The following is a 24,857-nucleotide window of genomic DNA, read 5'->3' as shown; positions in this document are numbered from 1 at the left end:
CTGGGAGCCTTTACCTATAGTGATGGCATCAAAGACACCCTGGCAGTACAGGGGCTGGGCAGTACCAGAATGCCCACTGGGTGTTTCTGCTCGTTCCCACTCCTGGAGGGCAGACCGGAACACCTGGCCAGGCAACCTCACTGGGTAGCCCCTCGATGGTTTACCTGAAGATGAGGGAGAAAAGAAAGGAACAAAACCTTAATCTCTAGTTAGGGCTGGGAAATATTCAGATATACAGTATATCAATATCGTGGATATCCTAATATCATGATATGGCATAAGTGTTATTTTTTACTTTAACATTTTCTGTTTTTAAACTAGAGGTTCGGGCCGCTACGAAATCACACACATTTTAACGACCATATTTTATTCAAAAATAGCAGATATACAAGCTCATAGCGTGTCACTTCGTGCCATGCTATGAGATGGTAGATCTGCTATGTTTGTAAAATCGTGAACATTGTACAAATCTTTGAATATATACAGGTATATTTCTAAAGCAAACATTTTAACTCAAATCTTTGCTTCTGGTGGGTCCATGGCACAAAATATCTTTGAGATTGGGGGGTCCTTGACATGAAGAAGTTTGATAACTACTGGCTTACATCACAGTGAACTATAACGTCAGCCTGCCATGTTTTTGCCCTTCTGTAGTTTTTTTATCTGAACAGAAAGACAAACTACAAAATCCTCTCTGTTTGGCAGACTGTGAAGCAGTGCTCAACTCTCTCCTGTTGTTGACGCTAAATCTCAGTTCAATCGTTTTTCATTTTCTACAGACAAACAAACTGCAGCAGCCAGGGCCTGAGTGGAGCTAACCAATCACATTTCTGAGCTATGCCAAATACAAATATTTTTCCAAAATGGACATTGAAAGAAATTACTCTCCTAACTGGAAAGACAAACTGTTGACATTTCACTTAACACAGGAGTTGGATAATGTTGACATTCAAACAGCCTCTTCCTGGAAGTGGCTGGGTTGGTGTATACTGAGCGAGAGACACTTGAAATAAACAAAGGACCAGAAACTATACACTGCAATCTTCTCATACAAACACGTTGCATTTTTTGCAATTATTGATTTGTGGTCTGCTAAGACTCATGCTTGTCATTATTGCATATACAATTTTAGACCAAAATGGGAAGATGTTGGGAAAGAGTGTTTGGAAACATGCAGAATATAATCCATAGCACAACAAATAGTTCTGTCTGCTGATAGCGCACGAGACATCAAAACACCCATTTTGTTTGCAAGGAGCTGAACAAACATTTGTCCAAGATGTGGATAAAATCAGCACGCCCAAGAGCAAGAGGAAGACCCAAGCCAAACTATACTGACGTGTGTGTGTGTGTGTGTGTGTGTGTGTGTGTGTGTGTGTGTGTGTGTGTGTGTGTGTGTGTGTGTGTGTGTGTGTGTGTGTGTGTGTGTGTGTGTAGAGTCAGAGTTCATTGGGTCTGGTCCAATTAACCAATAAACCCTGATTTGTATTCATATACGCTTACCTATGCTTATCATGCTAGCATACTGGAACAGAGCCAGCATACCAACGCAAGCCATTCAGTTTGTATGTGACAGTGCACTGCTGTGAGAAGTCATCCAGGGTAGAAAATCACATTCATCATTTTAAATAGATCCAGTGAGAGATATTCAAAAATGTAAGTAATGTAATGTATCCTAATGCCAGCACACAGTAGGGTTTACACATGCACGCACGTACATGCACACATACTTACACCCACCCACGCACACTCCCACAACCTAACGATCATATCACAGACCAGACACAACATTTTCTTAGCACTACTCTTGGCAGCTGTGCCGTTTGTCTAAGTTTTATTCTCTCGCACTGCATGATGGGACTTAAGTGGGAGCAGCTGATGTCTCCTGTGTCACTTGATATATTCACTGTGTTTGGGCCAGGAGGTTCATCATGCACAGATACAAGGAGAATCCTCAATATGGCAGTCCAGAAAATAAAGAATGCAGGTGTAGTGCCACAGACAAGACCCAACCACAACAACTCTGCCGATCAGGCTCAGCTCTATTGGCACGGTAGGTTGTGCATTGGTTTGCCGAGTCACAGACTGGGGTTCGATCCCAGCTCGGGTCTAAATCACTGCATCTGGCGTAGTCGGCAGGACATGGAGCCGCGTGTGAGGGACATGAAAAGACATGCGCCGTCGTGCGTATTGTGAGCGGCGTAGCGTGTAGTGTGAAGAGCGAGAGCACGCTCCCAAAAACTGAGGGAGTATATGTAGTGCCCCACACAAGACCCGGCCCCAACAACTCTGCCAATCAAGCTCAGCTCTATTGGCACGGTAGGTTGTGTGTCGGTTTGCCAAGTGGGAGACTGGGATTCGATCCCAGCTCGGGTCTAAATCACTACATAGGCGAGCATTCCCGTACATGTGTTTTGCATAAAAGGCATGCACTGTACGTATATTTGTACACTGTTCTGGATGCGCCTTGGGAGGTTAATATAAAAAACAATCCAACCTAAACACATAAGAAAAGTTCACTTTATTATAATAACTACTGTATACCGGGGAAAAAACTAAGCACTATTTATTTGTGTTGTGATATTAGTGACTAACATCACATATTGTAGCAAAGATGAGATTTCAGATAGTGGTTCCCAGAGTTGGACCTGGAAGCACACAGGCCCTCTGACACACTGGAACAAAACCAGTAGCCTATTGTAATATCGTTGCTGTCGGGCAGAAACCCCCCATCTGGTCCTTGGTCTGCCACGTGGTCTCTTCCCAGTGAGACATGCAGCGAAGACCTCCCTCGGGAGACGCTCAGGAGGCATACGTATTAGATGTCCGAACCACCTAAGCTGGCTCCTTTCCAAGTCAAGGAGCAGCGGTTCTACTCTGAGTCTCTCACGGATGACCAAACCTCTTTTTTAAATGTAGGGAACGGAAAAACTGGATATTTACTCCCGACCCATAAAAATGTGTCCGCGAAACAGTGATCTACGCAATTGTGTGATGACTGTTCTAAAGCCTACTTTACACGCAATACAACGCGACACCATGGTGTGATGGAATACAAAAGAACCGTAACACCGTGCAGGCATTCCTGCATAACTGTCTGAGGAGGAGAATGGAAGGTCGCATCACCACCGACTCCATTGCAGCTGTTTTGTCATCTAATTTCATGTTTTAAGCTTACAAGTGAAAATAGTAAGCTACAGATTCAGAATCATCTTTATTGTCACATCACAGGTTTATAGGTGTAAAACTGTTTTTGTGCAAGCTCCATTGTTTTTGATTGTTTCCAGAAAGAGAAAGAAAATAAGTAGGGGGGGGGTGCATGCTCATAAGATGCATGAGCATAGCAGCTGGTATCTGTTCATAGACATTAGTGCAAGAAGAGTATCAGCCCATGCACATGATAACTCCAAGGTTTGTTTTCAAAGGAAACAAAAATCGAGCATACATATCTGTATGTGAAATGTTTTTGCAGAGAAATACACAGAAGGCAGAGCATTTTTTTGCCAACCTATATTATTCGTTGCCTCACATCAGAACAATGGGATTTAGGTTTAAAAAAAGGCCAAAGTTGGTCACTTGGGTCAGGGTGGCACACACCACTGTAGAGTCTAAGGGTTTGAATCCACCGCGGGGCGTCCGGTTTGGCCGAGTGTCTCTATACGAACATAATTGGCCCGTGTTTGGGGGAGGGAAGCCAGGCAAGGAGGGAGGGCAATCTTTGTCACTGCACTATGCACTGTACACCTTCGGGCTGGGGTGGCGCCTGTCAGCTGGGGGGGAGTTAAACGGGAGGAGTAAGACGGAGGCGCTACATTCTCCCGGTGGGGGCTCCTCACTGGCAGGGTGAGCCAGGACGGTACAACAGCAGTAGCATTATTGTTTTCTCTCCCTACAACAACAGTGGCAACACAGAAATGTGTGGGGAGGAATTCATTGGCATAATGACTACATTTGGAGAGGAAAAAAACAGGGTACAAATATATATTTGGAAAAAAAAAAAAACGTTTCCAGTTTCAGGGCACTGTGCTTTTGTTGAGAAAAGTAAAGTTGTTTATGAACATATCCTGCTTACAGCATTTGGATAGCGTTGTCCAGTGTTTAAAAAGTCTTTGTGGAAACAAAGCCAACAAGACTCATGTCCACAATGGCACACATGTGGAAACCTGCCTCACACACACATGCCAGGAGGGTAAATAGATACTACTGCTCTATCTGTCATTTATGAAGACATTTATGTAAAGATCTACAACTCAACCCACAACATCAATAATCCATCATGACAGGAACCACAAGAGCTCCCAAGTAAACACTGCGCGAGTACGCGCATGCGTGTGTGTGTGCGCTCATGTGTACACGTGTCGTGTATGTATACATACTTGTGTCACACAGTAAGTGTGGTGTTGAGAGATAATATACAATGAGGTCAGTGTATGAGTTGTCTGTAGGTAAACAAGTGTGTGTGTGTGTGTGTGTGTGTGTGTGTGTGTGTGTGTGTGTGTGTGTGTGTGTGTGTGTGTGTGTGTGTGTGTGTGTGTGTGTGTGTGTGTGTGTGTGTGTGTGTCCTTTGTAAGTATGGTTCAAACAGCTGTGCTCCTTGCCTGAGAGGGATGAAATCACACAGGTCTGCTACTAATGTTGTGTGTGTGTGTGTGTGTGTGTGTGTGTGTGTGTGTGTGCGTGCGTGCGTGCGTGCGTGCGTGCGTGCGTGCGTGTGTGTGTGTGTGTGTGTGTGTGTGTGTGTGTGTGTGTGTGTGTGTGTGTGTGTGTGTGTGCGTGCGTGCGTGCGTGCGTGCGTGTGTGTGTGCGTGTGCGTGTGTGTGTGTGTGTGTGTGCACAATTTGCCTACGTGTGTTTGAGCAGTTGACTGAGCATTCAAAAGTGTGATTTGAATGGAAGTTCCCATTCTACATATTTTATTTCTATGGCTGCAGCTGTGAGCCTCCAGGGCGCTCTCTCTCTCTCTCTCTCTCTCTCTCTCTCTCTCTCTCTCTCTCTCTCTCTCTCTCTCTCTCTCTCTCTCTCTCTCTCTCTCTCTCTCTCTCTCTCTCTCTCTCTCCACAGCTCGATGCCATGACTCCAACTTAATGAGCAACCGTGTTCATTTAACTTTGAAATGGGTCCATTTGGTTCCATTTGTACACTCTCCGGGTTACACGTGACTCATGGAAATTAGTTGCAAATTAAGTGAATTGGTAATTTATATCCATTTATAACTTTGAGAGTTAAATGAAGACTCATGACTTTACTGTGTAACCCTCTTTTTTCTCTTCTCTGCAAGTCTGAGATTTGATGGGAAGTCAGCACTTACTGAAATCAGTTGTATTCCCAAACCAATTAACTTGTTTGTGAAAGTCCAAGAACTTCTGTCTAAAGCCTAAATATATCTGTAACCTGTAACCAAGAAAGTGAGATATTTGTCACGGGTTCACCAGGGCGTTCTTTTCGTCACCCTAGAAAGACCTTTAACCTGAAGTAAAAGTGGAATTTCCCAGTGAAGGATGCTGAGGTTAATGTCCCTGCTGTGGGAAGCACATGTAGCTGCAGGCCACAGAGCAGATCCTGCCATAAAATGGTAAACAGTGCATTTATGTAGCACCTTTATCCAAAGCACTTTCCCACGTGCATTACATTCACAAACTGATGTCGGAGGAGGAAATCACGCACGAAATGACACGCTGCATCGCGACACGGTGTGAGTTGGTACATCAGCTGTTTTCGCTAATTTAGATTTTCCGTCTTTTACATTCATTGTCTATCTATAATGACATGTGCCAAATATGGATGCCAGGTTGAACGTGGTTAAGTCTCTCTGTAGGACAAATCGCCTGTCGGGTGGAAACCTCAAATGTCCAAAACTGTTACTTTTCAGGATTGAAATGAAAAAATAGAAAAAGTAGCAGATCTACAAGCTCAAAACCTGTCGCTTCGCGCCACGTTTCAAACTTGCGGATCTGCTACTTTTGATGAATTTCTTTTACGCCGCAGTATGATCAAGAAGAGCATTAATAACGATTATGCAACAATAATTGCGATATGGCAATTATGTATCAATATTCATAGGCCTAATTGGCGCCTCACCGTACAGCTGCTGCACTGCGGTGATGTCATCCCAGCTCAGCACCAGGTTGCGGCCCAGCTTCTTGTAGTACGGAGACATGAGGGCGTGGCGGACAGGCGAGTGCTCCAGCCCCAGGGTGTGGCCGATCTCGTGGGCCGCCACCATGAACAGGTTGTGGCCCTTGTGTCCGTTCAGGGTCCACCTCTCTGCGATGTCGAAGTGGGCTTCCCCTCGGCACGGGAGGAAGGCGTGAGCCAGGGTTCCCCCTAGTGGGTGGATGGATAGGTGGCGGAAATGGTAAGGAAGCGAATGAATAGACACCTTGCAGCGACGTCATCCACAACACACAGGCACGTTAAACAAAAGGATCATGGCACCGGTGAATGGAGGAAATTAAAGTTGTTGGGTTTTTTTGTCCAGAAAAACTGCTCAAACAAATGGCTTGATGACAGCAAGCTTTGGCCATCTGGTTTCTACAGTTAAAACAAGAACGGAAATTCACAATCTTTACTCACTGCAGCTGAAAGAGCCCTGAATGAGGACAAGGTCAAAAAAGCTAAAACAAAAGAAACGAAAAACTAAATAAAACAAAACATTTGACACGGCTGCTAAAGACATCATCATACTGCACCTGCCATTCTACCGGTACTTTTGACTTAACCTATTAAGACCTGAGGCGATTCTTTAAAAAAAACTAAATCCTAACAGTTTATTGAAAAAAATATAAAAAATATTTTTTCACGATTTTTCAAAAATAGCAGATCTACAAGCTCGTAGCGCGGCACTCGGTGCCACGCTATGAGCTTGTAGATCTGCTATTTTTGAATAGCCAAAGAAATCTAAAGTGACACAGATGCGTTCCAGGTCTTAAAGTTAATTGTTTTAAATCTCATCTATACTTTTCTTATTTTTATTTATTTTTACTTCTTACATTTTGTGTTAGCACAGTCTCTGTAGAACATAGCATCAACATTTCGCCTCTTGTAACTGAATCAGTCAAATATGCTCCTCTTGATTCTCTTGTTTCTTGTCATCTTTGCAAACATGCTCGTCCTCCAAAATGACCTTAACCCCGCGTTCACGTGAATTCTGATGTCACGCGAAATCGGGTCTATAGACAATACCATATTTGGTGTACTTAAGAGCATGATCACTATACCATACCAACAGAACATACAACAAAAATATAGTGTGGCTAAGGGCACATAAAGACGGAGGGTCCTTTTACCTGGCCCGTCGAAAGCATTGCTGGCTCCGTCGTTATGCTCTCCGTCGTAAAAGGCCAGCCGGATGTCCGAGTGACCGTCGAGGACCTCCTGGAAGACCAGGCCAGACACGTTGCTCCACAGCTGGAAGGCAGCCTGCACTGCCAGCCGCACGGGCCCAGGGGACAGGTGGCGCGGCCAGTTCACTATCCGGTAGGTCAGGTGGCGCTTGTACCACTTCTCACCTGAAAACAGACAGACAAGAGGCAAAGCATGATGTCAGTGCTTTTAACTGTGTTTGATTCAGTTTGTGCTGGGCTGGCTATCGTCTCTGTCGGGTGGAAACCTCATATGTCCAAAACTGTTACTTTTCAGGATTCAAATTCAAAAATTGGTGCCTTTGTGTGACGCTGTAGTATGACAAAAAAACACAAATATAGAATATATAGAGATAAGAGGTTTCTGCCCCCGACAGCAAAGATATGTTATTGTATAACAGTGGGTACAGAACAGAACTCATAAACGTCACTACTGTTCCTTTAGACTCAACACGGATGTTGATAGTACACGTGTTGTATCATAAACACGGATGGGATGTACAGTGAGCCAGCCATCAACAGAAAGGTTTTGAAGTCGACGTTATGGCTGAGTCACAGTACAGGGGCCTCTCCAAAATGATAGGATGCTAACCTTGTTAGCTCACAGCTGTGTAAACTCAAAACCAACTGTAACTACATGTAAACAATTTGCTCAAACACGTGTCCGTGGCTTTCGTGACTTAGGCGTAATTACACGTGTCCTCACACACCTGAATAACACACGGTAAAATCCTCTGTGCTAGTTTAACTCCTAAGAGTGTAGAAACGGAACCAGACGTTTCGGGTGCTATTTGTACACTCTTAGGAGGGGACACGACTCGGAAGAGTATAATCTCACCCGTGTATTCGGTGGATTACACTGGGTGGCAATATAGGAGCTAAAGCAAACACACAAACACTCACACACGTGCACTGCACACGCACGCACACATACAGGGCTACGCTTTGGAGACACATTAGGAAACACAAAAAGAGCCATGCGGCAAACATCAACAATATCCAGACAGAACGGCTGCCTGGCAGGAAACAGTCATCAGATAGGATTTATTACAGCAGCCAGCTGGACAGACACGTCTCTATGGTTCTCCTCCATGTTGGAGAGACAAGTCTCTCTGATTCTCCTCCATGTTGGAGAGACAAGCCTCTCTGATTCTCCTCCATGCTGGAGAGACAAGCCTCTCTGATTCTCCTCCATGCTGGAGAGACAAGCCTCTCTGATTCTCCTCCATGCTGGAGAGACAAGCCTTCTTGACTGTGTCTCTCTTTTTGTCCCAGGCCAGTGGAGTAGTAGAGCATTCACGAGTGGGACACAGATTAATAGAGTTGATTAAGGGTTGTAAATCCTTCTCTATTTTAATTAAAACTATTTGTAGTTAAACAGCTGAAAAACCCAGTGTAAAAAGGATGAGACGAAATCAAAGACAGACACAGGACGGTTCTCAAATTAAAAGGTTGACATTGTATTAAGAGAAAGAATCAATCCACGAGGCACCGTACAGCAAAAATATCTCTCTGATATTACAAATACAAGCAATAGTATTTATACACAAGTTGGAGTCCGGACATCAGATATAAGGTGGATCCTAACGATTGGTTAAGACCCTCAGACGTCAGATCATATCTGATGAGCTGTCAGGCATCAGGGTGTCATCATAATAAGTTGTTGTTCATCTTATAGTGTCCTTGTGTACAACCTTTGGTTCCATAAACAAGTTATTCCTTCGATATCATAGGGCATGTGGCAGGTTTATCTGTGACAGGGTGACAGCTGACAGAGTAAATTAGTGACAATATCCCGGTCATACAGGTCATCTTACACAGATACAGGTCGTTTGACATTTAATCACAAAGCGTTGACCAAGACATGTTCTTACTGATTGGAAACATATGGAGCCGGCACCAGATAGCAAATATGGAGCCTTCTACATGGCCTTGGTAGAGAAAGTATAGTAGAGTTACAAAAAGCATGTTTAAAAGACACAAGTACAGGCCCAAAAAGACATCACTATATTAAATAGATCGATATTTATAGATCATATCAATCTGGTCCACAAAACATATAGTTTTAACTACATCACAGATGATTGGTCAAACACGTTGAATGACATCTTTTCATCCCCACTAAAAATCCGTAACTATCATGGCCACTGATTTTAATATTTATTTACATAGTTAATGTCGTTAAGGACGTTGAGGGTCTGTGACGTTATGGAAGCCTTATGAATTTCAGCTTTAATCTTATAGAAATATGGACACACACACACACACACACACACACACACACACACACACACACACACACACACACCATTATGTACTTAACGTGGCTGAGCACTTCACCAGGTTGTCTTTAAATGACGTGTGCACTGTACAGTCTAACTATCAAGAGGCGTGATGAATCAAGTGCACCTGTGCCACACATTCAGTAAACTTCTCTCCTGGTCTACTCTGGGGAACACAGGTAAGATCCACACTCACACACAACACACAGCTCTTGATGTGGTGAGAACACTTGAGCTGTGGTTAAATAGTAAACACTTATCAGTCCATGAGCATGATCTACACCACTGGTTACCAAACTTTTTAACTCAAGTAGTAGCTCAACTAGTGAAAATAGCAGATCTACAAGCTTGTAGATGTATCTATTTTCTTACATTTATTAATAGACATTTCTTGATTTTTCTATTTTATTTATGAAATACTTTTTAAAATGTAGGAAACAAAAAAGAGGATATTTACTCGCCAGTCACGACCCAAAATAATTGGTCCGCGACACAAACATGGGTCCTGACTCCCGACCCACTGTATGGGAAACAGTGATCTACACCACTGGTTCTCAACATGAGGTCCGGGGCCCCCCAGAGGTCCTTGAGCTTGTTCTAATCTATCTAATCAATTGATAGTTCAGAACCAAATGGACCATTACGGGCCTGTAACTCTGAGTGTACAAATGGAACCAAATTCGGTTCCATTTGTACACTCTCAGAGTTAAATTAACACCATTTTATTTTACCGTGTAGATTGGCATCCCAGAGATTTAAAAAAAAAAAACAGCAAATGGGTGTCCATGGCCTAATGCGTGTCAAACTGAGGGTCTGTGGCCTAAGGCATACCAAACTGAGGGTCTGTGGCCTAATGTGTATCAAACTGAGGGTATGTGGCCTAATGCATATCAAACTGAGGGTCTGTGGCTTAATGCGTATCAAACTGAGGGTCTGTGGCTTAATGCATATCAAACTGAGGGTCTGTGGCTTAATGCATATCAAACTGAGGGTCTGCGGCTTAATGTGTATCAAACTGAGGGTCTAAGGCATATCAAACTGAGGGTCTGTGGCTTAATGCATATCAAACTGAGGGTCTGTGACCTAATGCGTATCAAACTGAGGGTCTAATGCATATCAAACTGAGGGTCTGTGGCCTAATGCGTATCAAACTGAGGGTCTGTGGCTTAATGCGTATCAAACTGAGGGTCTGTGGCCTAATGCGTATCAAACTGAGGGTCTGTGGCCTAATGCGTATCAAACTGAGGGTCTGTGGCCTAATGCATATCAAACTGAGGGTCTGTGGCTTAATGCGTATCAAACTGAGGGTCTGTGGCTTAATGCGTATCAAACTGAGGGTCTGTGGCCTAATGCATATCAAACTGAGGGTCTAATGCATATCAAACTGAGGGTCTGTGGCCTAATGCGTATCAAACTGAGGGTCTAATGCATATCAAACTGAGGGTCTGTGGCCTAATGCATATCAAACTGAGGGTCTAATGCATATCAAACTGAGGGTCCTTGAAGTGAAAAATGTTGAGTCACTGATCACTGGCAGCGACTGGAGAAAATGAGGCAAAGCTCTGTGATAGAGAGAGAGAGAGAGAGAGAGAGAGAGAGAGAGAGAGAGAGAGAGAGAGAGAGAGAGAGAGAGAGCAGACAGAAAATACACTAGTTTATGACCCTGAGGGACTACGGCCTACGACCACATGGGGTTTAAGTGGTTAACCCCATGAACCCTAGCGTCCCTATTCTAGGCATGTCATAATAAGCGGACGCTCTGCAGAAATAGGTGAACATTCTGCTAAACTTTTCATCCGGGGTTAAACAAATTATTCAGGATTTACATCTTTAAGTGTTTAAAGGAAGGATGGAGAGCTTTATGTGGTTGGTGAGGGGAGATATAATGTTGTTTTCTCTCAGTAATTCACTCTGAACAAGAGGGAAGCATTATAATGACTTATAGTGTGAGAAATGCCACCCCACCCTCATATGTTCTGTCTAAACACCACCCTGGAGACCCTGCGAGAAAGATCTGCTGCCAGCAAGGCATGTGTGCGTGCGTGCGTGCGTGCGTGCGTGTATTTGTGTGCCTGGCTTGGTTGATGTTTAAAGCTGCAATCTGGAACTATTTTAATGAAAAAAAATCTATTTTAACCAATCTGTATGGTAGAGTATGTTAATACAAAATATGCAGTGGTTGGAGGTGGTCTCCCTACTGTAGAAATGTAGACCCTGGTGTCGGATAGGACAGTGGTTCCCAAACAGTGGGTCCTCGACCCATGTTTGGGTCGAGGACCAATTTTTAAGTAAGTAATCCCATTTTTTTCTCCATAATTTAAAAACAATTCCATTTCTTTTTAAGTATTTCATAAATAAAACAAAACAAAAATCAAATAATTTCCACAAATATATTTTTTTAAAGTTTAAGAAATAACAAGCTCACAACGTGGCACGAAGCGACATCTTATGAGCTTGTAGATCTGCTATTTTCATTATTGTGAGCTTGTAGATCTGCTATTTTCACTAGTTTGAGCCCCGGGCAAACGTTTTTTTTTTCTTTTGGGTCTTGAGCTAAAACGTTTGGGAACCACTGGGTTAGGAGATCGATCCTACTGGTTAACAAGCAGGGATTTAGTCTTGGGAAGAGCAGTAGAAATGTGGCCTCACACACACAGGAGACCCGGGGGTCAAAACCAGGGCAAGCAGGACATGAAACTTTAACTGATAGATACAGGCTCACAGTGATATTCCAGTTTACACAGTAAAGCTGTGCTTTTGTCATGCTATCTGCTGTTATGTAGGATAACAATTGTAAAGTTGATAGCTTAAATTGCAGAGAAGCAAAATCTCCATCAACTTCAATGTTATGACAGCACGGGAGTGAATGAAGTGAATTTTTACTTGAGTAAAGGTATAAATGTAATGTTGGAATGCTCTATTACTCTGTTATGTAAAACTCCGGAATTCTAAATTTACTTGAGCAAAAGTCCAAAGGTATTGGTATCAAGATGTACCAATAGACCCCTTAATAGACGACGTCACACTGATAAGAACCAGTATGCGTGCAACCAGTATGCGTGCAATGAAACCCATTCTGTCAGGTCTCGCTAGGACGCGCCTCACCAGCCAACACACAACAGGGGGTTGGGTGCGCTGAAACAAGCGCACCCCCAAAACAACAGGTTGAGAATTGATTGCGTGAAACAATCACCTGTGCGTCCAGTCTCAATGTTAGTAAACAAATAATTGGTCTATTAGCAGAATTTCACAGGTTTCAAATGTGTGTATAAAATGTATAAAAATAGCAGATCTACAAACTCACAACACGATGCGACGCGTTGTGAGCTTGTAGAATGTAGATCGTCTATTTTTAAATATAGCCAACGTTTAAATAGGGCTGAAGTGGTTATTGTAACTTATGTTTTGTAATAATAATCCAAATCTACTATAACTAGTAACTAAAGTTTTCAAATAATAGTAGTGGAGTAAAACGTAATATTTGCCTCTGAGATGTAATGGAGTAGAAGTAAAAGTATAAAGTAAAAGTAAAGTAAAAATTACCTCAAAATTGTACTTAAGTACAGTACTTAAGTAAATGTACTTAGTTACTTTTCACCACTCATGCACAGAAAACAAACTAGACCTGGCAGGAATCATCCTACTGCAGAGCTAAAGGATAAGGATTTTGTTCCATAGATGTAATCCATCATTGTCAATAGTTTTTTTTAGTCACCTCATAGTGACTAAAAAGGATTAAAGCGGAGACATACTTCCTTGTCAGCCTAGCATCACCCCTATTGCACCCCTTTAACATTTTGTTGCTGTCGGGCAGAAACCTCTTATCTCCATATTCTAACGTTTTTTTCCCGTAAATTAATCTCTCAAGAACAGATTCTGCCCTGCGGTGGAATCTGTCGGAGAGGTTCGTCATAACGTGTGCGCATTGGCTACAAGTGGGCGTGCCTTCAGATCAGGAAGCAGGCCGCGCTTTACCCAATCAAATGTAGTGGGCGGGATTCACGTGTCCATCCACCCTTCCCCCCTCGAAACTAGCCGAAACTAATTTAGCAATAGCGTCCTCGGAGCGGACAAAACCACGGAAAGATATTCACATTTTAAATTACTCTTTCATCATAGAAACAAGTGGGCTTATAACCAAAACTATCCATGTTCTCTGGGAGAAGTGGTGTTAGTGTTCCGTGTAGAAATATTGTTAGTGGGAATGAAAACGTAGTCACACCAACCGGAAGTGATGCGCTGAAGGCAGACACAAACCCCGGTTTCCCTGCGCACTGGTCTTCCATTTGCCTCCTGCCAGACCCCACAGACAAAATCAGAAACAGCAGAGGTCGCTGTTTTTCATTTTCTGTGGGGTCTGGCTACGCGAGACTACCCGTAAATTAACGCCCTACTTGATCATACTACAGCGTCACAGAAAAGCATCAGAAGTTGCAGATCGACAAGCTCAAAACGTGGCTCGAAGCGACGCGTTTTGAACTTGTAGATCTGCTACTTTTGATGCTTTTGAATTTGAATCCTGAAAAGTGACAGTTCTGGACATTATGAGGTTTTCAACCTGACAGAGACATTATCACAACAGTTGGCAGAGGGATAGTCTGACAACACAGAAGTATGTCTAATATGATCTTAATGTGGTGCAATCAGGGTTGCCAGATCTGCTTATTATAATTTCCCCGCAAGATTTTATTTGAAAATAGCAGATCTACAAGCTCACAACGCGTCGCATCGCGACGCGTTGTGAGCTTGTAGATCCGCTATTTTCAAATAGCTGATGTACATGTTAAAGTACTCATGTGGCCCATAGTCGCTTCTTTTGGACTGGTTTTCCTAGACCTGGTTGCTTGTTTCTCTCACAGAATCTGACAACACTGGGTGCAATGAAAGTTTTTTTCTTTATTTGCAGATCTCAGATGTCATGTGGGTGGCCAGTCTATGATGTCAGTACTATGATGTCATTCATCATATTTGGGCAAGGTTTCAGCGCCATCCGACCTCCATTGACTTCCTGTATAAAATGATATTTCTAAAAAGAGGCATATGGCTATTTGGGGATCCTTGTCATGGAAACGTCTGGGAACTCCTGCTTTTATTCTACGATGACTTCTATCTCCCATGACGTGTGTGTGCGACTGTGCGTGTGCATGTGTGTGTGTGTGTGTGTGTGTGTGTGTGTGTGTGTGTGTGTGTGTGTGTGTGTGTGTGTGTGTGTGTGTGTGTGTGTGTGTGTGTGTGTGTGTGTGTGTGTGTGTGTGGCATTGGTTCTCTCTCAAAGTGGGGTCCGGGGACCCCCAGGGGTCCTTGAGGGGGTTCCAGGGCGTCCCCAGCTAAAGTAGTTCATATAGCATCACAATCATTTTAACCCCTTTATCCATTTACACGTTAGCTATTCAAAAATAGCAGATGTACAAGCTCACAGCGAGTCTGCGAGCTTGTACATCTGCTATTTTTGAATTATTTTGAAAAATATCGAAAATGTTTGGACAATGTTGACAACTTTTGACGTAAATCTTCTCTTCTGGGGGTCCCTGGCACAAAACATTTTCAGATGGGGGTCCGCGGCCAAATACACCGGAAAAGGTTTGAGAGCCACTGGTGTACAGGGCTCCCAGCTGAAAAAGCCCTATTTCAGCATGATGTGTGTGTGTGTGTGGGTGTCTGCTGCACTCTCACTACAGACCACTGAGGTCTCTCTCTCGCTCGCTCTCTCTCTCCCAGACCTCCACCGAAGGGTAAGGGGTCCCCAAGGACACGAAGAAGCCAGGAAGTCAGATACTGAAGACATTCCATGACTTCCCTTATGGAAGCAATTAGCATTAAGAAGTGGTTGGTTGTGGTAGTGTGTGTGTGTGTGTGTGTGTGTGTGTGTGTGTGTGTGTGTGTGTGTGTGTGTGTGTGTGTGTGTGTGTGTGTGTGTGTGTGTGTGTGTGTGTGTGTGTGTGTGTGTGTGTGTGTGTGTGTGTGTGTGTGTGGTGTTATCAGAGTCATTAGGAAGTGAACCGAGATCACCTGATAACACATGTATTGTTAATGTGGAGGAGAACACAGTAGAGGTGTGCAAGGATTTCAGTTGTTACTGGACTTAACCACTTAAACCACCAGCATCTGTATTTTGCAGAAAATAGCAGATTGACAAGCTCACAAGCAAGCTCACCAGCATCCATGTTGTGGGGAAAGCTTTAGCTGAAAATAGTGCACGTCTCATTGTCGATCTGCTATTTCCCCACAATAATAAAAAACTGAAAAGACACTAGTATAGAGCCCTGAGGGACTCCGGTCAACCATATGGGGTTGGACCCCGCTGGACACGCATAAGAAAAACCTGGCTCTGTATAAATACTGCGACGGAAACTGATCGTTTTGTGTGTGTGTGTGTGTGTGTGTGTGTGTGTGTGTGTGTGTGTGTGTGTGTGTGTGTGTGTGTGTGTGTGTGTGTGTGTGTGTGTGTGTGTGTGTGTGTGTGTGTGTGTGTGTGTGCAGGCGTGTGTGCTGTATCAGATCTAGGACTTCATGTGGCCCGATAGTCTTCTATTGTATGGTCACAGATACATTTTTATCACATGAGTAAAATATAGTATTTTTATGTTACGTTTCTTAACATCTTTTTTTGTTAATTATTATTTCAAAAGCTTTTTATACATTTTCGACAAAATAAATCCATAAAAAAACATTATGAGAAAAGGTTAAAATAGCAGATGTACAAGCTCACATCGTATAGTGGCGTGTCGTTTGTTTGTAGGTCTGCTATTTTCATTATTAAATAGGGCTAAAGTGGTTAATTGATTGTTTTTTTGTACGTTTGGGTCCCAGGGAGACACCAAATGTATCTTAAACCCTCCTATATGGTTGACCGGAGTCTCTCAGGGCTCTAGGATATAGAGTTGCGTTGCAACGCGTTTGTCAATCTGCTATTTTCTGCGAAAGCTTTCCCCACAATACGGATGCTGGGGTTTAAGTGGTTAAGGCCAGCTATCTAAGTGTAGTGCGTATATGGGGAGCCTCACCCCGAAGGGGCGAGGCGCCCCCTTTTGGGCGGGGGCGCGGGCGGGGACTTCTTTCTTCTATAATAGAAGAGTTAGGACGTCACATTCTAATACAACCAAAATACCCAATCTCGGCACCGGCCTCAGTGGCGCACCTCGCTAATCATTAGACCCCCAACCCACTACCACTGGGAGTGTGGGTTCGACTCCCACTTGGGGAGAAACTTTTTCTGTCATCCGCGGACTACTTTTTTTCGCCGATAAAGTATAGTTTTGGACCATGACGGAGGCACGCCGACTCAGCAGACCTTGAGGCTGAGGAGTTGCGCCCGAGCGCCTCCAGGCGCGAGTGCCCGCAACGACCAGCCGAAGGTCTGCTAGTCGACTCAGCGCCGTCCGAGTTATGTACCGATATGGACAGAATAGTAAATATTATTGGTGAGGACTGCGTCTGCCCCACTGACTGCGTTTGTGAGGACTGCGTCTGCCCCACTGACTGCGTTTGCCCCAACTGTCACTCAAAGTGACTACTGGCCAATCACAGTGCGTCTCTACTTCCGGGTACACAACTGCACGACATTCCCAAAGCTGGCGTGGTTAAGTGGTTAAGCTAAAAGGTTTGGGGAAAAACTCTGATGTATGACTCCATATTTGGGCAAGGTTTCAGCTCAATCAGACTGTAACTGACTTCCATTCTAATATTAAAGTGAACTATTTCAACACAGACACACAGACAGTCCCGACAGACCTATTTCTAGACAACTAACCTCCTACAGAGCCATGAGATAAGAAGAGGGGGAGAGCTGAGCAGTGAAGCAGACTCCAAAATAAAACTAAAGAAAATTGGTTATAGCATAAATGCATTCATTCTCTTCAGTGACCAAGAGATTTACATACAGTATACTGTATAAATGCAGCAACAGCCAAAAAGATTGGGAAGCAGAAATGAATGGTATGCAAAGGGTCACCAGTAGTCCAGGCTGGGCAGAGATCCATGAGTGCACACGCACGCGCACACACACACACACACACACACACACACACACACACACACACACACACACACACACACACACACACACACACACACACACCTATCAACCTGCACCGCTTATCATGGACAAGGGTGATGGAATGCCAGCTCTGTAAATATCAGTGGGAACGGCGATCAGATTCCTGCAGCTGTGGCTATAGCCAAGCAGGGTTCCGTAAGGCCATGCAGGTTTGTTATGCGTCCCGAGGAACTGTAAGAGATGCTGGTGGGTGCTTGTAGATCTGCTATTTTTTGAATAGCCAAAGAAATAAAAGAAATGACACACAGATGCGTTCCCGGTCTTGATGGGATAAATCAGGCGTGACGCATGCATATGTAGCAACAAGTGTTAGCGTGATGGATGTGTGTGTGTGAGTAGACTGCAACACCAGCTGACTATACGCTCTGGTCTGTCTCAGACTGTCTGTCTCAATGCCAACCACCATACAACATTACAATACACAACCACATTACACACGACTACACTACATCAATGGATATTTTAAACCAAATTGTAATGGCCTCTGGCCCCAAAGTGGGAACAGGATCCACTATTACAGCGCTCCCTTTCGTGTGATGTTTCTCCCGACTGTCATATGAGCCGGGGGCCATATGTCTGGGACTAAGAACAATGACAGACAGTGGTGGGATGTCAGCAAAGCTATAGCCAGACAGTAGCCCATCCAGCCAGTCAGTTATTCAGCTTAGCCAATTAGATAGTCAGTCAGTCAGTCAGTCAGTCAGTCAGTCAGTCAGTCAGTCAGTCAGTCACAGACAGTGTTGTATAAGCGACTTCGGGCTTGTTTTTCTGTAATGTCGCTTGTAAATGTTGGTAGTTGCGGGTTGCGTTTTATTTTTTGGGCTTGTTTCTAAAATGTAGTTGCTTATTTGGGCTTGCTTCCTGAAATGTTTCTAAAAGTAAGGACCCACCCAAATGAATGTGATTGTCCGCGTATCCCCATCTGAAAAAATCTTTGTGCCAGGGACCCGCATACCAGATTTGTGTTATTATTTTCACATTTTTCCTAGATTTCCTAGAAAATAGCAGATCTACAAGCTCACAACGCGTCGCATCGCGACACGCTGTGAGCTCGTGGATCGGCTATTTTCAAATGGCCGATGTACATACAGGGTTTAAAGCAGGGGTCTTCAACAGGGGGTCCGGGACCCCTAGGGGGTCCTCAGAGTTACTGCAGGGGGTCCGCCAAATCTTTGTGTGATATGATTTTTTATTTTAACTTAACCACTTGAACCCTAGCATCCCTTTTCTGAGGAGAACTTTAGCCAAAAATAGCAGATCTACAAGCTCACAATGTAGATCGGCTATTTTTGACAAAGAGGCATAGGTGTTGAGGGAAAAAAGAGCAGACCAAATAAACAAAAAATGTTGAATCTGAAACACAATTTTATACAATATAGAGGGGGTCCCTGCTTCATCTCTCTCTCAGCTAGGGGGTCCTTGGCCTTGAAGACCCCTGGTTTAAAGTGTTCATGTGTTAGTCCTGGTTGCTTATTTCTCTCGCAAAACCTGGCAACGCTGGCCACGGAGCCAGATAGATAGTCAGCCAGACAGACAGACATCCAGTCAGTCAGTCAGTGATGGATTTGTTTACCCAGGTAGCAGATGGAACACATCAGGTACTGACACGAAGAGGCCGCGGCAAACATGGGCCACTGCTACATTCCCAATACATTAGCCAATCTCTTCAGTGACAGGGAGGAATGCAAGAGGTACACGGAGGAGAGGGAGGGAGGGAGGGAGGGAGCTCAGAGCGCCTCTCTCCTCTAACACACTGCCTCTACATGCTGAATGACTCCCACAGAAATGACAAGATAGACAAGGAGAGAGAGAGAGAGAGAGAGAGAGAGAGAGAGAGAGAGAGAGAGAGAGAGAGAGAGAGAGAGAGACAGAGAGAGACAGAGAGAGAGAGAGAGAGAGAGAGAGAGAGAGAGAGAGAGAGAGACAGAGAGAGAGAGAGAGAGAGAGAGAGAGAGAGAGAGAGAGAGGGGGGGGAGAGAGAGAAAGAGAGAGAGAGAGACAGAGAGAGCGAGAGAGAGGCAACAAGTTGAAAGTTGAAAAGCTTAAAAGTCCATGACTTCTTGGGGAGAGAGAAAAGGCAAGAAAAGAAAAATATGCGGTTGCATGCAAGATATTTGAACAGGCTGCTCACACATATTGAAAACATCTACAAGCATTTACAAAAACAAAAACAAATACAAAAAAGTGGTTAAGTCGGTCTCTGCGGGTTTTATAAATATTTAACCAATGAAAAGTATTGAAAAGAGTGGTGACTAAGTGATAACTACATTGGATCCATTAGAACAGTGGTTTAGCTAACTTTTTAGCTCAAGACCCAAACGAGAAATCAGATGTTTGCCCGGGACGCAAACTAGTGAAAATAGCAGATCTACAAGCTCACAACGCGTCACGTTGCGAGCTGGCAGATCTGCTATTTTCACTACTTCTTAAACATTTGTTTTCTAATTTAGGTAATATTTGATCATTTTTGTATTTTATTTATGAAATATTTTTTTTTAAATGTTTGAATTTGTTTTCAACTTAATTTTTTTGTTAAAATCTTTAGAAAATCTTTTTAAATAATAATAATATGACAAAATGTAGGAAACCAAAAAATATAGGTATATTCACTCGCGACCCACGAAAATGGATCCACGACCCACAAATGGGTCTTGACCCACTGTTTGGGAAACTTTTTTTTTTCGGAAAAAGGTTTCTTCCTGACAGCAACGATTTCCTGAATCCGGGTCTATTTGAGATGTTCTGACACATCTGTTCCACTGATGAGCGAGAGGGCCGTCATATGAAAAGAGAAGCATCAGCATAGTTGACCAAAGGCCAAACAGATTAAAGCTATGCCCCGCAATCAAGCTGTCCTGCTGCACACTACCTTGTTGTCAAGAGAGTTTCAATCTCCAATTCGATCAGGGAGATTTGGCTAGGGAGGCTACCTTTGTGCCTAACAACTTTAAGAAATCTGTGAGACATTTTATAGCCACCCTTAACCGCTCTTAAGTACCCCTAACCACTCTTAACCACCTTAAACGTTGTGGCCTTTCTAATGTTCCGCTCTATGGGGCTTTTGTTAGATATCTCATGGCAGAAAATTGCAGTGATTTGGAAAATTGCCATCCTAATTATTTCTATAAGAATTTGAGTCTTCACGTGTATTGGTCCCAACGACAATGCCCTGTAGTCTTAATTTGGCATACAAATATTCTAGGACGAGTTCTTGGAAGCACTGCTTTGTTTACTGAGATCACTAAGAACTGTTGTTCAAAATCCCTCTGTAAGGCAAGATGGATCCAGGGCGGTTCTACACAGGCTATCTACGGTACTTAGGAGTTATCCGGGCCAGCATGTGACAATAGTCTTAATTATATCCCTGGGATCTATTAGTGCTTAGTTTTATGACAGTGGACACTCCCAGGTAACTTTATGACCATTTACTGCACTACAGGAGGTAGAGGGCCTTGCCCTCCGTGGTCACATACTGTACACAGCAGCTACACCCACCAGGAAACGAAGACACGCGTGCATAAATCCTAAATACACATACAGACACTGAACCGCATCCTCCAAATTAATATTTAGCCCAAAACAGAGCATTTCCTTTCGAAAGACACAGGCGTCCCATACTGAGACATAAAGTGCTGCTTGATGGGCGGCGGTCCGTTGATGTCCGGTGATGACTGCTATGGCGACTTGGTGTGTGTTCTTTGACGGCTGTTGAGTCCAGTGTAGGAAGCACACTTTGTCTGCCAAAGACAGACAGCCACAGTGCACACGATCATTGTGCAAAGAAGGTTAGCTGAATTCTGCACACATTACATGGCTCAACTCTGCATTTTATTTATTTTTTTGCAATCAATGTTTTGGTCCTCTATCAAGGTCAGGGTCAGCCATGCCCATGCCCATTTGTTTGGCCTTTATCTGTTCAGCTGCGGTCCACGATGGTCTCCAAAAGTTATTTTTGATTATCTCTTGAGTTGATCTCTCTTCTTTTGTTTTCCAGTGCTAGAGATGATTTTTTTTTTCTGATGACCCTCTGGTTGGTTGTCTCGAATATATTTTTATGGGTTACCGGTTACTTTTCAGGATGTGCTGAAGGCATCTAAACGTGAAATGTTTCCAGTCGTTTGAGAGGGTGCAGTAGAGTGCGCAGGCCGTGTCATGTTCACAGAGAAATGTTGAGATGCATACTTGCTATACCCTACCCGGTACCACCTTTGGTGGAAGATAACTGATATTTACTGGGAAAATAACGTTGCATTGCAGATTATTTTCGTCGAGCGATACCTGTGCAATAAAATCTAAATGACAGTTAAGAACGCATAGATCATTGCTTCTGTCACCAGTAGACTGTAGTGTAAACCAGTGGTTCTCAAACTTTTTCATGTCAAGGACCCCCAAAATGATATGAATTTGGCCGCGGACCCCCATCTCAAATATTTTGTTCCAGGGACCACCAGAGGCAAATATTTGAAATGTCTTAAAAATATACATATATCCCAAGGTTTGCACAAATGTTCACGATTTTGAGCTTGTATATCTGCTATTTTTGAATCGCCAAAGTATAAAATTGTGACGCTATGTTAACACATTTTGCTGGGGACCCCCTGGAACCCCCCCAAGTACCCCTGGGGGTCCCCGGACCCCACTTTGAGAACCAATGGTGTAGACAGTGGGGCTCTGATGGAACTCCCAACAAGCGGAATGTGCACTCTGAATTTCCTACATGCACATGTGTGTGCACAAAGAAGACATCTTGACATGGACATAAACACATTCACTTGTTACCTTGTGGAGTGTAGCGTTTCTTGCGGAGTCGCGGCAGGCTGCCGGCGGGTGCCCTCCTCCCGGTGAAGATGGCGTTGACCCGCTGTGCCCACACCTGATGGCTGCCCTCATCCGTCACCCCACAGCGTGGCTCTGCCATCTGACTCAGGGTGGCTCCGTCCAGCATCCCTGTGACGGGCAGCCGGGACAACAACTGGAACTCCCTACAGTACACAGAAGAGCGGTTGACATCATGACATTGGACTTGAACTGACACTTCTCTTTGTCTCTTTGTATTATTTCATTTGTTCTGAAACAAACACATTTTCCTGGGAGTGGTTTTCATAGTCAAAATAGAGGCAATTGTTCTAATAGAATTTAACCACATGAACCCCTAGCATCCCTATTCTGGGGGTCTGGGGGTTAGCATCCCTAACATTCGGCAAAAATAGCCAATCTACATTTTCACATCGCTTTGTGTTGCATCTCGTCGTGAGCTTGTAGATCGGCTATTTTTGGTAAACTGCAGTGTAGAGCGAAAAAAGGAGAGGGCCTACTAAAGCCCCCTGAGGGACTCCAGTCAATGAAGTACATAGAGTTTAAGTGGTTAATAGCAACTGGTACATAATCCCAATAATGAGAGAATCTTTGCTGATCAATATACTGTCCTACTGTAACTGTACCTATGTACCTTTATTGATCCTGAGGGAAATTCAGACATAGATGAAGGTAAGAGTAGAGAGATAAACAAGAATTGTGTATTGAATTCATGTTATGTAACAGTGATTAAAAATAAGACAAAAATACAAAGATATTAAATAGAAGACTAAATTAAAAGTCTGTCCTGGCCAGTTGCACTTGGACTGACCAGGTTAGCATAATGTATGAACCATTAAAATAAATATAGGCACAAGCAATGAACTGCAATTCTTAATATTTCAACTCATGGGTGCAGAGTCAACATAGCTGATTATTCATGTTTGAGGAAAGGGAAAGGTTCAACATTATTTACTTAGTCTGTGGAAAACATGTTTGTGATGTACTGTATATGCCTTTCTGTGACAGTGTCCACAACAAGTGGATGTTCAAACGCGAATAGCATGTTGATAGTATAGTACAGGGGTCTTCAACAGGGGGTCCGGGACCCCTAGGGGGTCCTCAGAGTTACAACAGAGGGTCCGCCAAATCTTTGTGTGATAGGCTCACAACGCCTCGCGCTGCGAAGAGTTATAGGTGTGTAGAGAAAAAAAGAGCAGCAAAAGTTTATGTGAAACACAATTTTATACAATATAGAGGGGGTCCCTGCTTCATCTCTCTCTCAGCTAGGGGGTCCTTGGCCTGAAAACGTTGAAGACCCCTGGTATAGTACACATGACTGTCAGATGCATAGAAATGCTTCCGTGTGATATCTCACACGCTTTTTCAGTCACATGTTTCAAAAATGTAATCTTTCAAACAATTCTAATGGCACAGAAGCTGGCCAGAGGGCGAGGAGGTTCTTGGAATTCCTGGTTGGTTCAGGGAGGGTTCAGGAGGTGAGGGTGTGTTTTACTGCCCTGCCCCGCGCTGCCTTTCAGCCCTAAGGCTAGGCCCACAGGAGCCAACCCCAGTGAGCACTTTAAACAAGGCCAACAGACTCAGAAAAGACCAGTCCTACACTGAAACATTCTTAATTCAACTCTCAGTGTTAAGACGTGACTCAGGGAAATAAGGAACAAATGGAAACATTTACGCTGAGGATTTTACTGTGTATAAGAGGAATCCTTGTATGTACATGTCTAGAAGAAGGGGAAAATGAGGGGGCCTACTAAAACACCCTGAGGGACTACAGTCAATGAAGTATATAGGGTTTAAGTGGTTAAAAGCAACTAGGATATCTTTGCTGAACAATATACTGTAATATACTGTATTGATCCTGAGGGGAATTCAGACATTGATGAAGAGTAGTGAGATGCACAAGACTATTCAATTATTGTTACATAACAGTGATTAAAAATAAGACCAACACAATAATATTAAATAGAAGACTTAAAGGTCTGTCCTGACCAGTTGGACTTGGACTGACCAGGTTAGCATAATGAGTATGAACCATTGAAATAAATATAGGCATAAGCAGGGGATGTCTACTGTGTATAATAGAGGAATCCTTGTATATGTACATGTCTAGAAGAAGCTGAAGAAGTTTGGTAAACTCTTCTCGTACAAGCTTTGCCGTCTCTTCTTCTGTTCGGGAACAACACTTACTTGACAGCTGACTGCACCTCCACTGCATTGTGGAGGTGGTTGTCCTGATGCAGGTAGCCGTACTTTTCCAGAAAAGCCTGCAATCATTAAATCAATATTACATTTAGTGAATCATTTTTGCACAATAACCATGCAACGTACAACATTTGAGTCATT

General features: G+C 43.6%; 1 protein-coding gene across 1 annotated transcript in view; it reads right to left on the bottom strand.

The window, feature by feature from the left end:
- The window catches only part of mmp28 (matrix metallopeptidase 28), a 33,324-nt gene that overhangs the window by 5,446 nt on the left and 3,021 nt on the right, over positions 1-24,857 (bottom strand). Inside the window, exons 2-6 of the mRNA XM_084063768.1 lie at positions 24,702-24,778; positions 22,479-22,681; positions 7,287-7,508; positions 6,079-6,324; positions 15-164 (exon numbers count right to left, since the gene is read on the bottom strand). Coding sequence (XP_083919894.1) covers positions 15-164; positions 6,079-6,324; positions 7,287-7,508; positions 22,479-22,681; positions 24,702-24,778 — 898 coding nt within the window. The remainder of the gene's footprint in view (positions 1-14; positions 165-6,078; positions 6,325-7,286; positions 7,509-22,478; positions 22,682-24,701; positions 24,779-24,857) is intronic.

The sequence above is a fragment of the Gymnoscopelus microlampas genome (assembly GCF_963454915.1).
Source record: "Gymnoscopelus microlampas genome assembly, chromosome: 8".
Taxonomy (NCBI): domain Eukaryota; kingdom Metazoa; phylum Chordata; class Actinopteri; order Myctophiformes; family Myctophidae; genus Gymnoscopelus; species Gymnoscopelus microlampas.
This window is presented reverse-complemented; position numbering and strand designations above follow the sequence as displayed.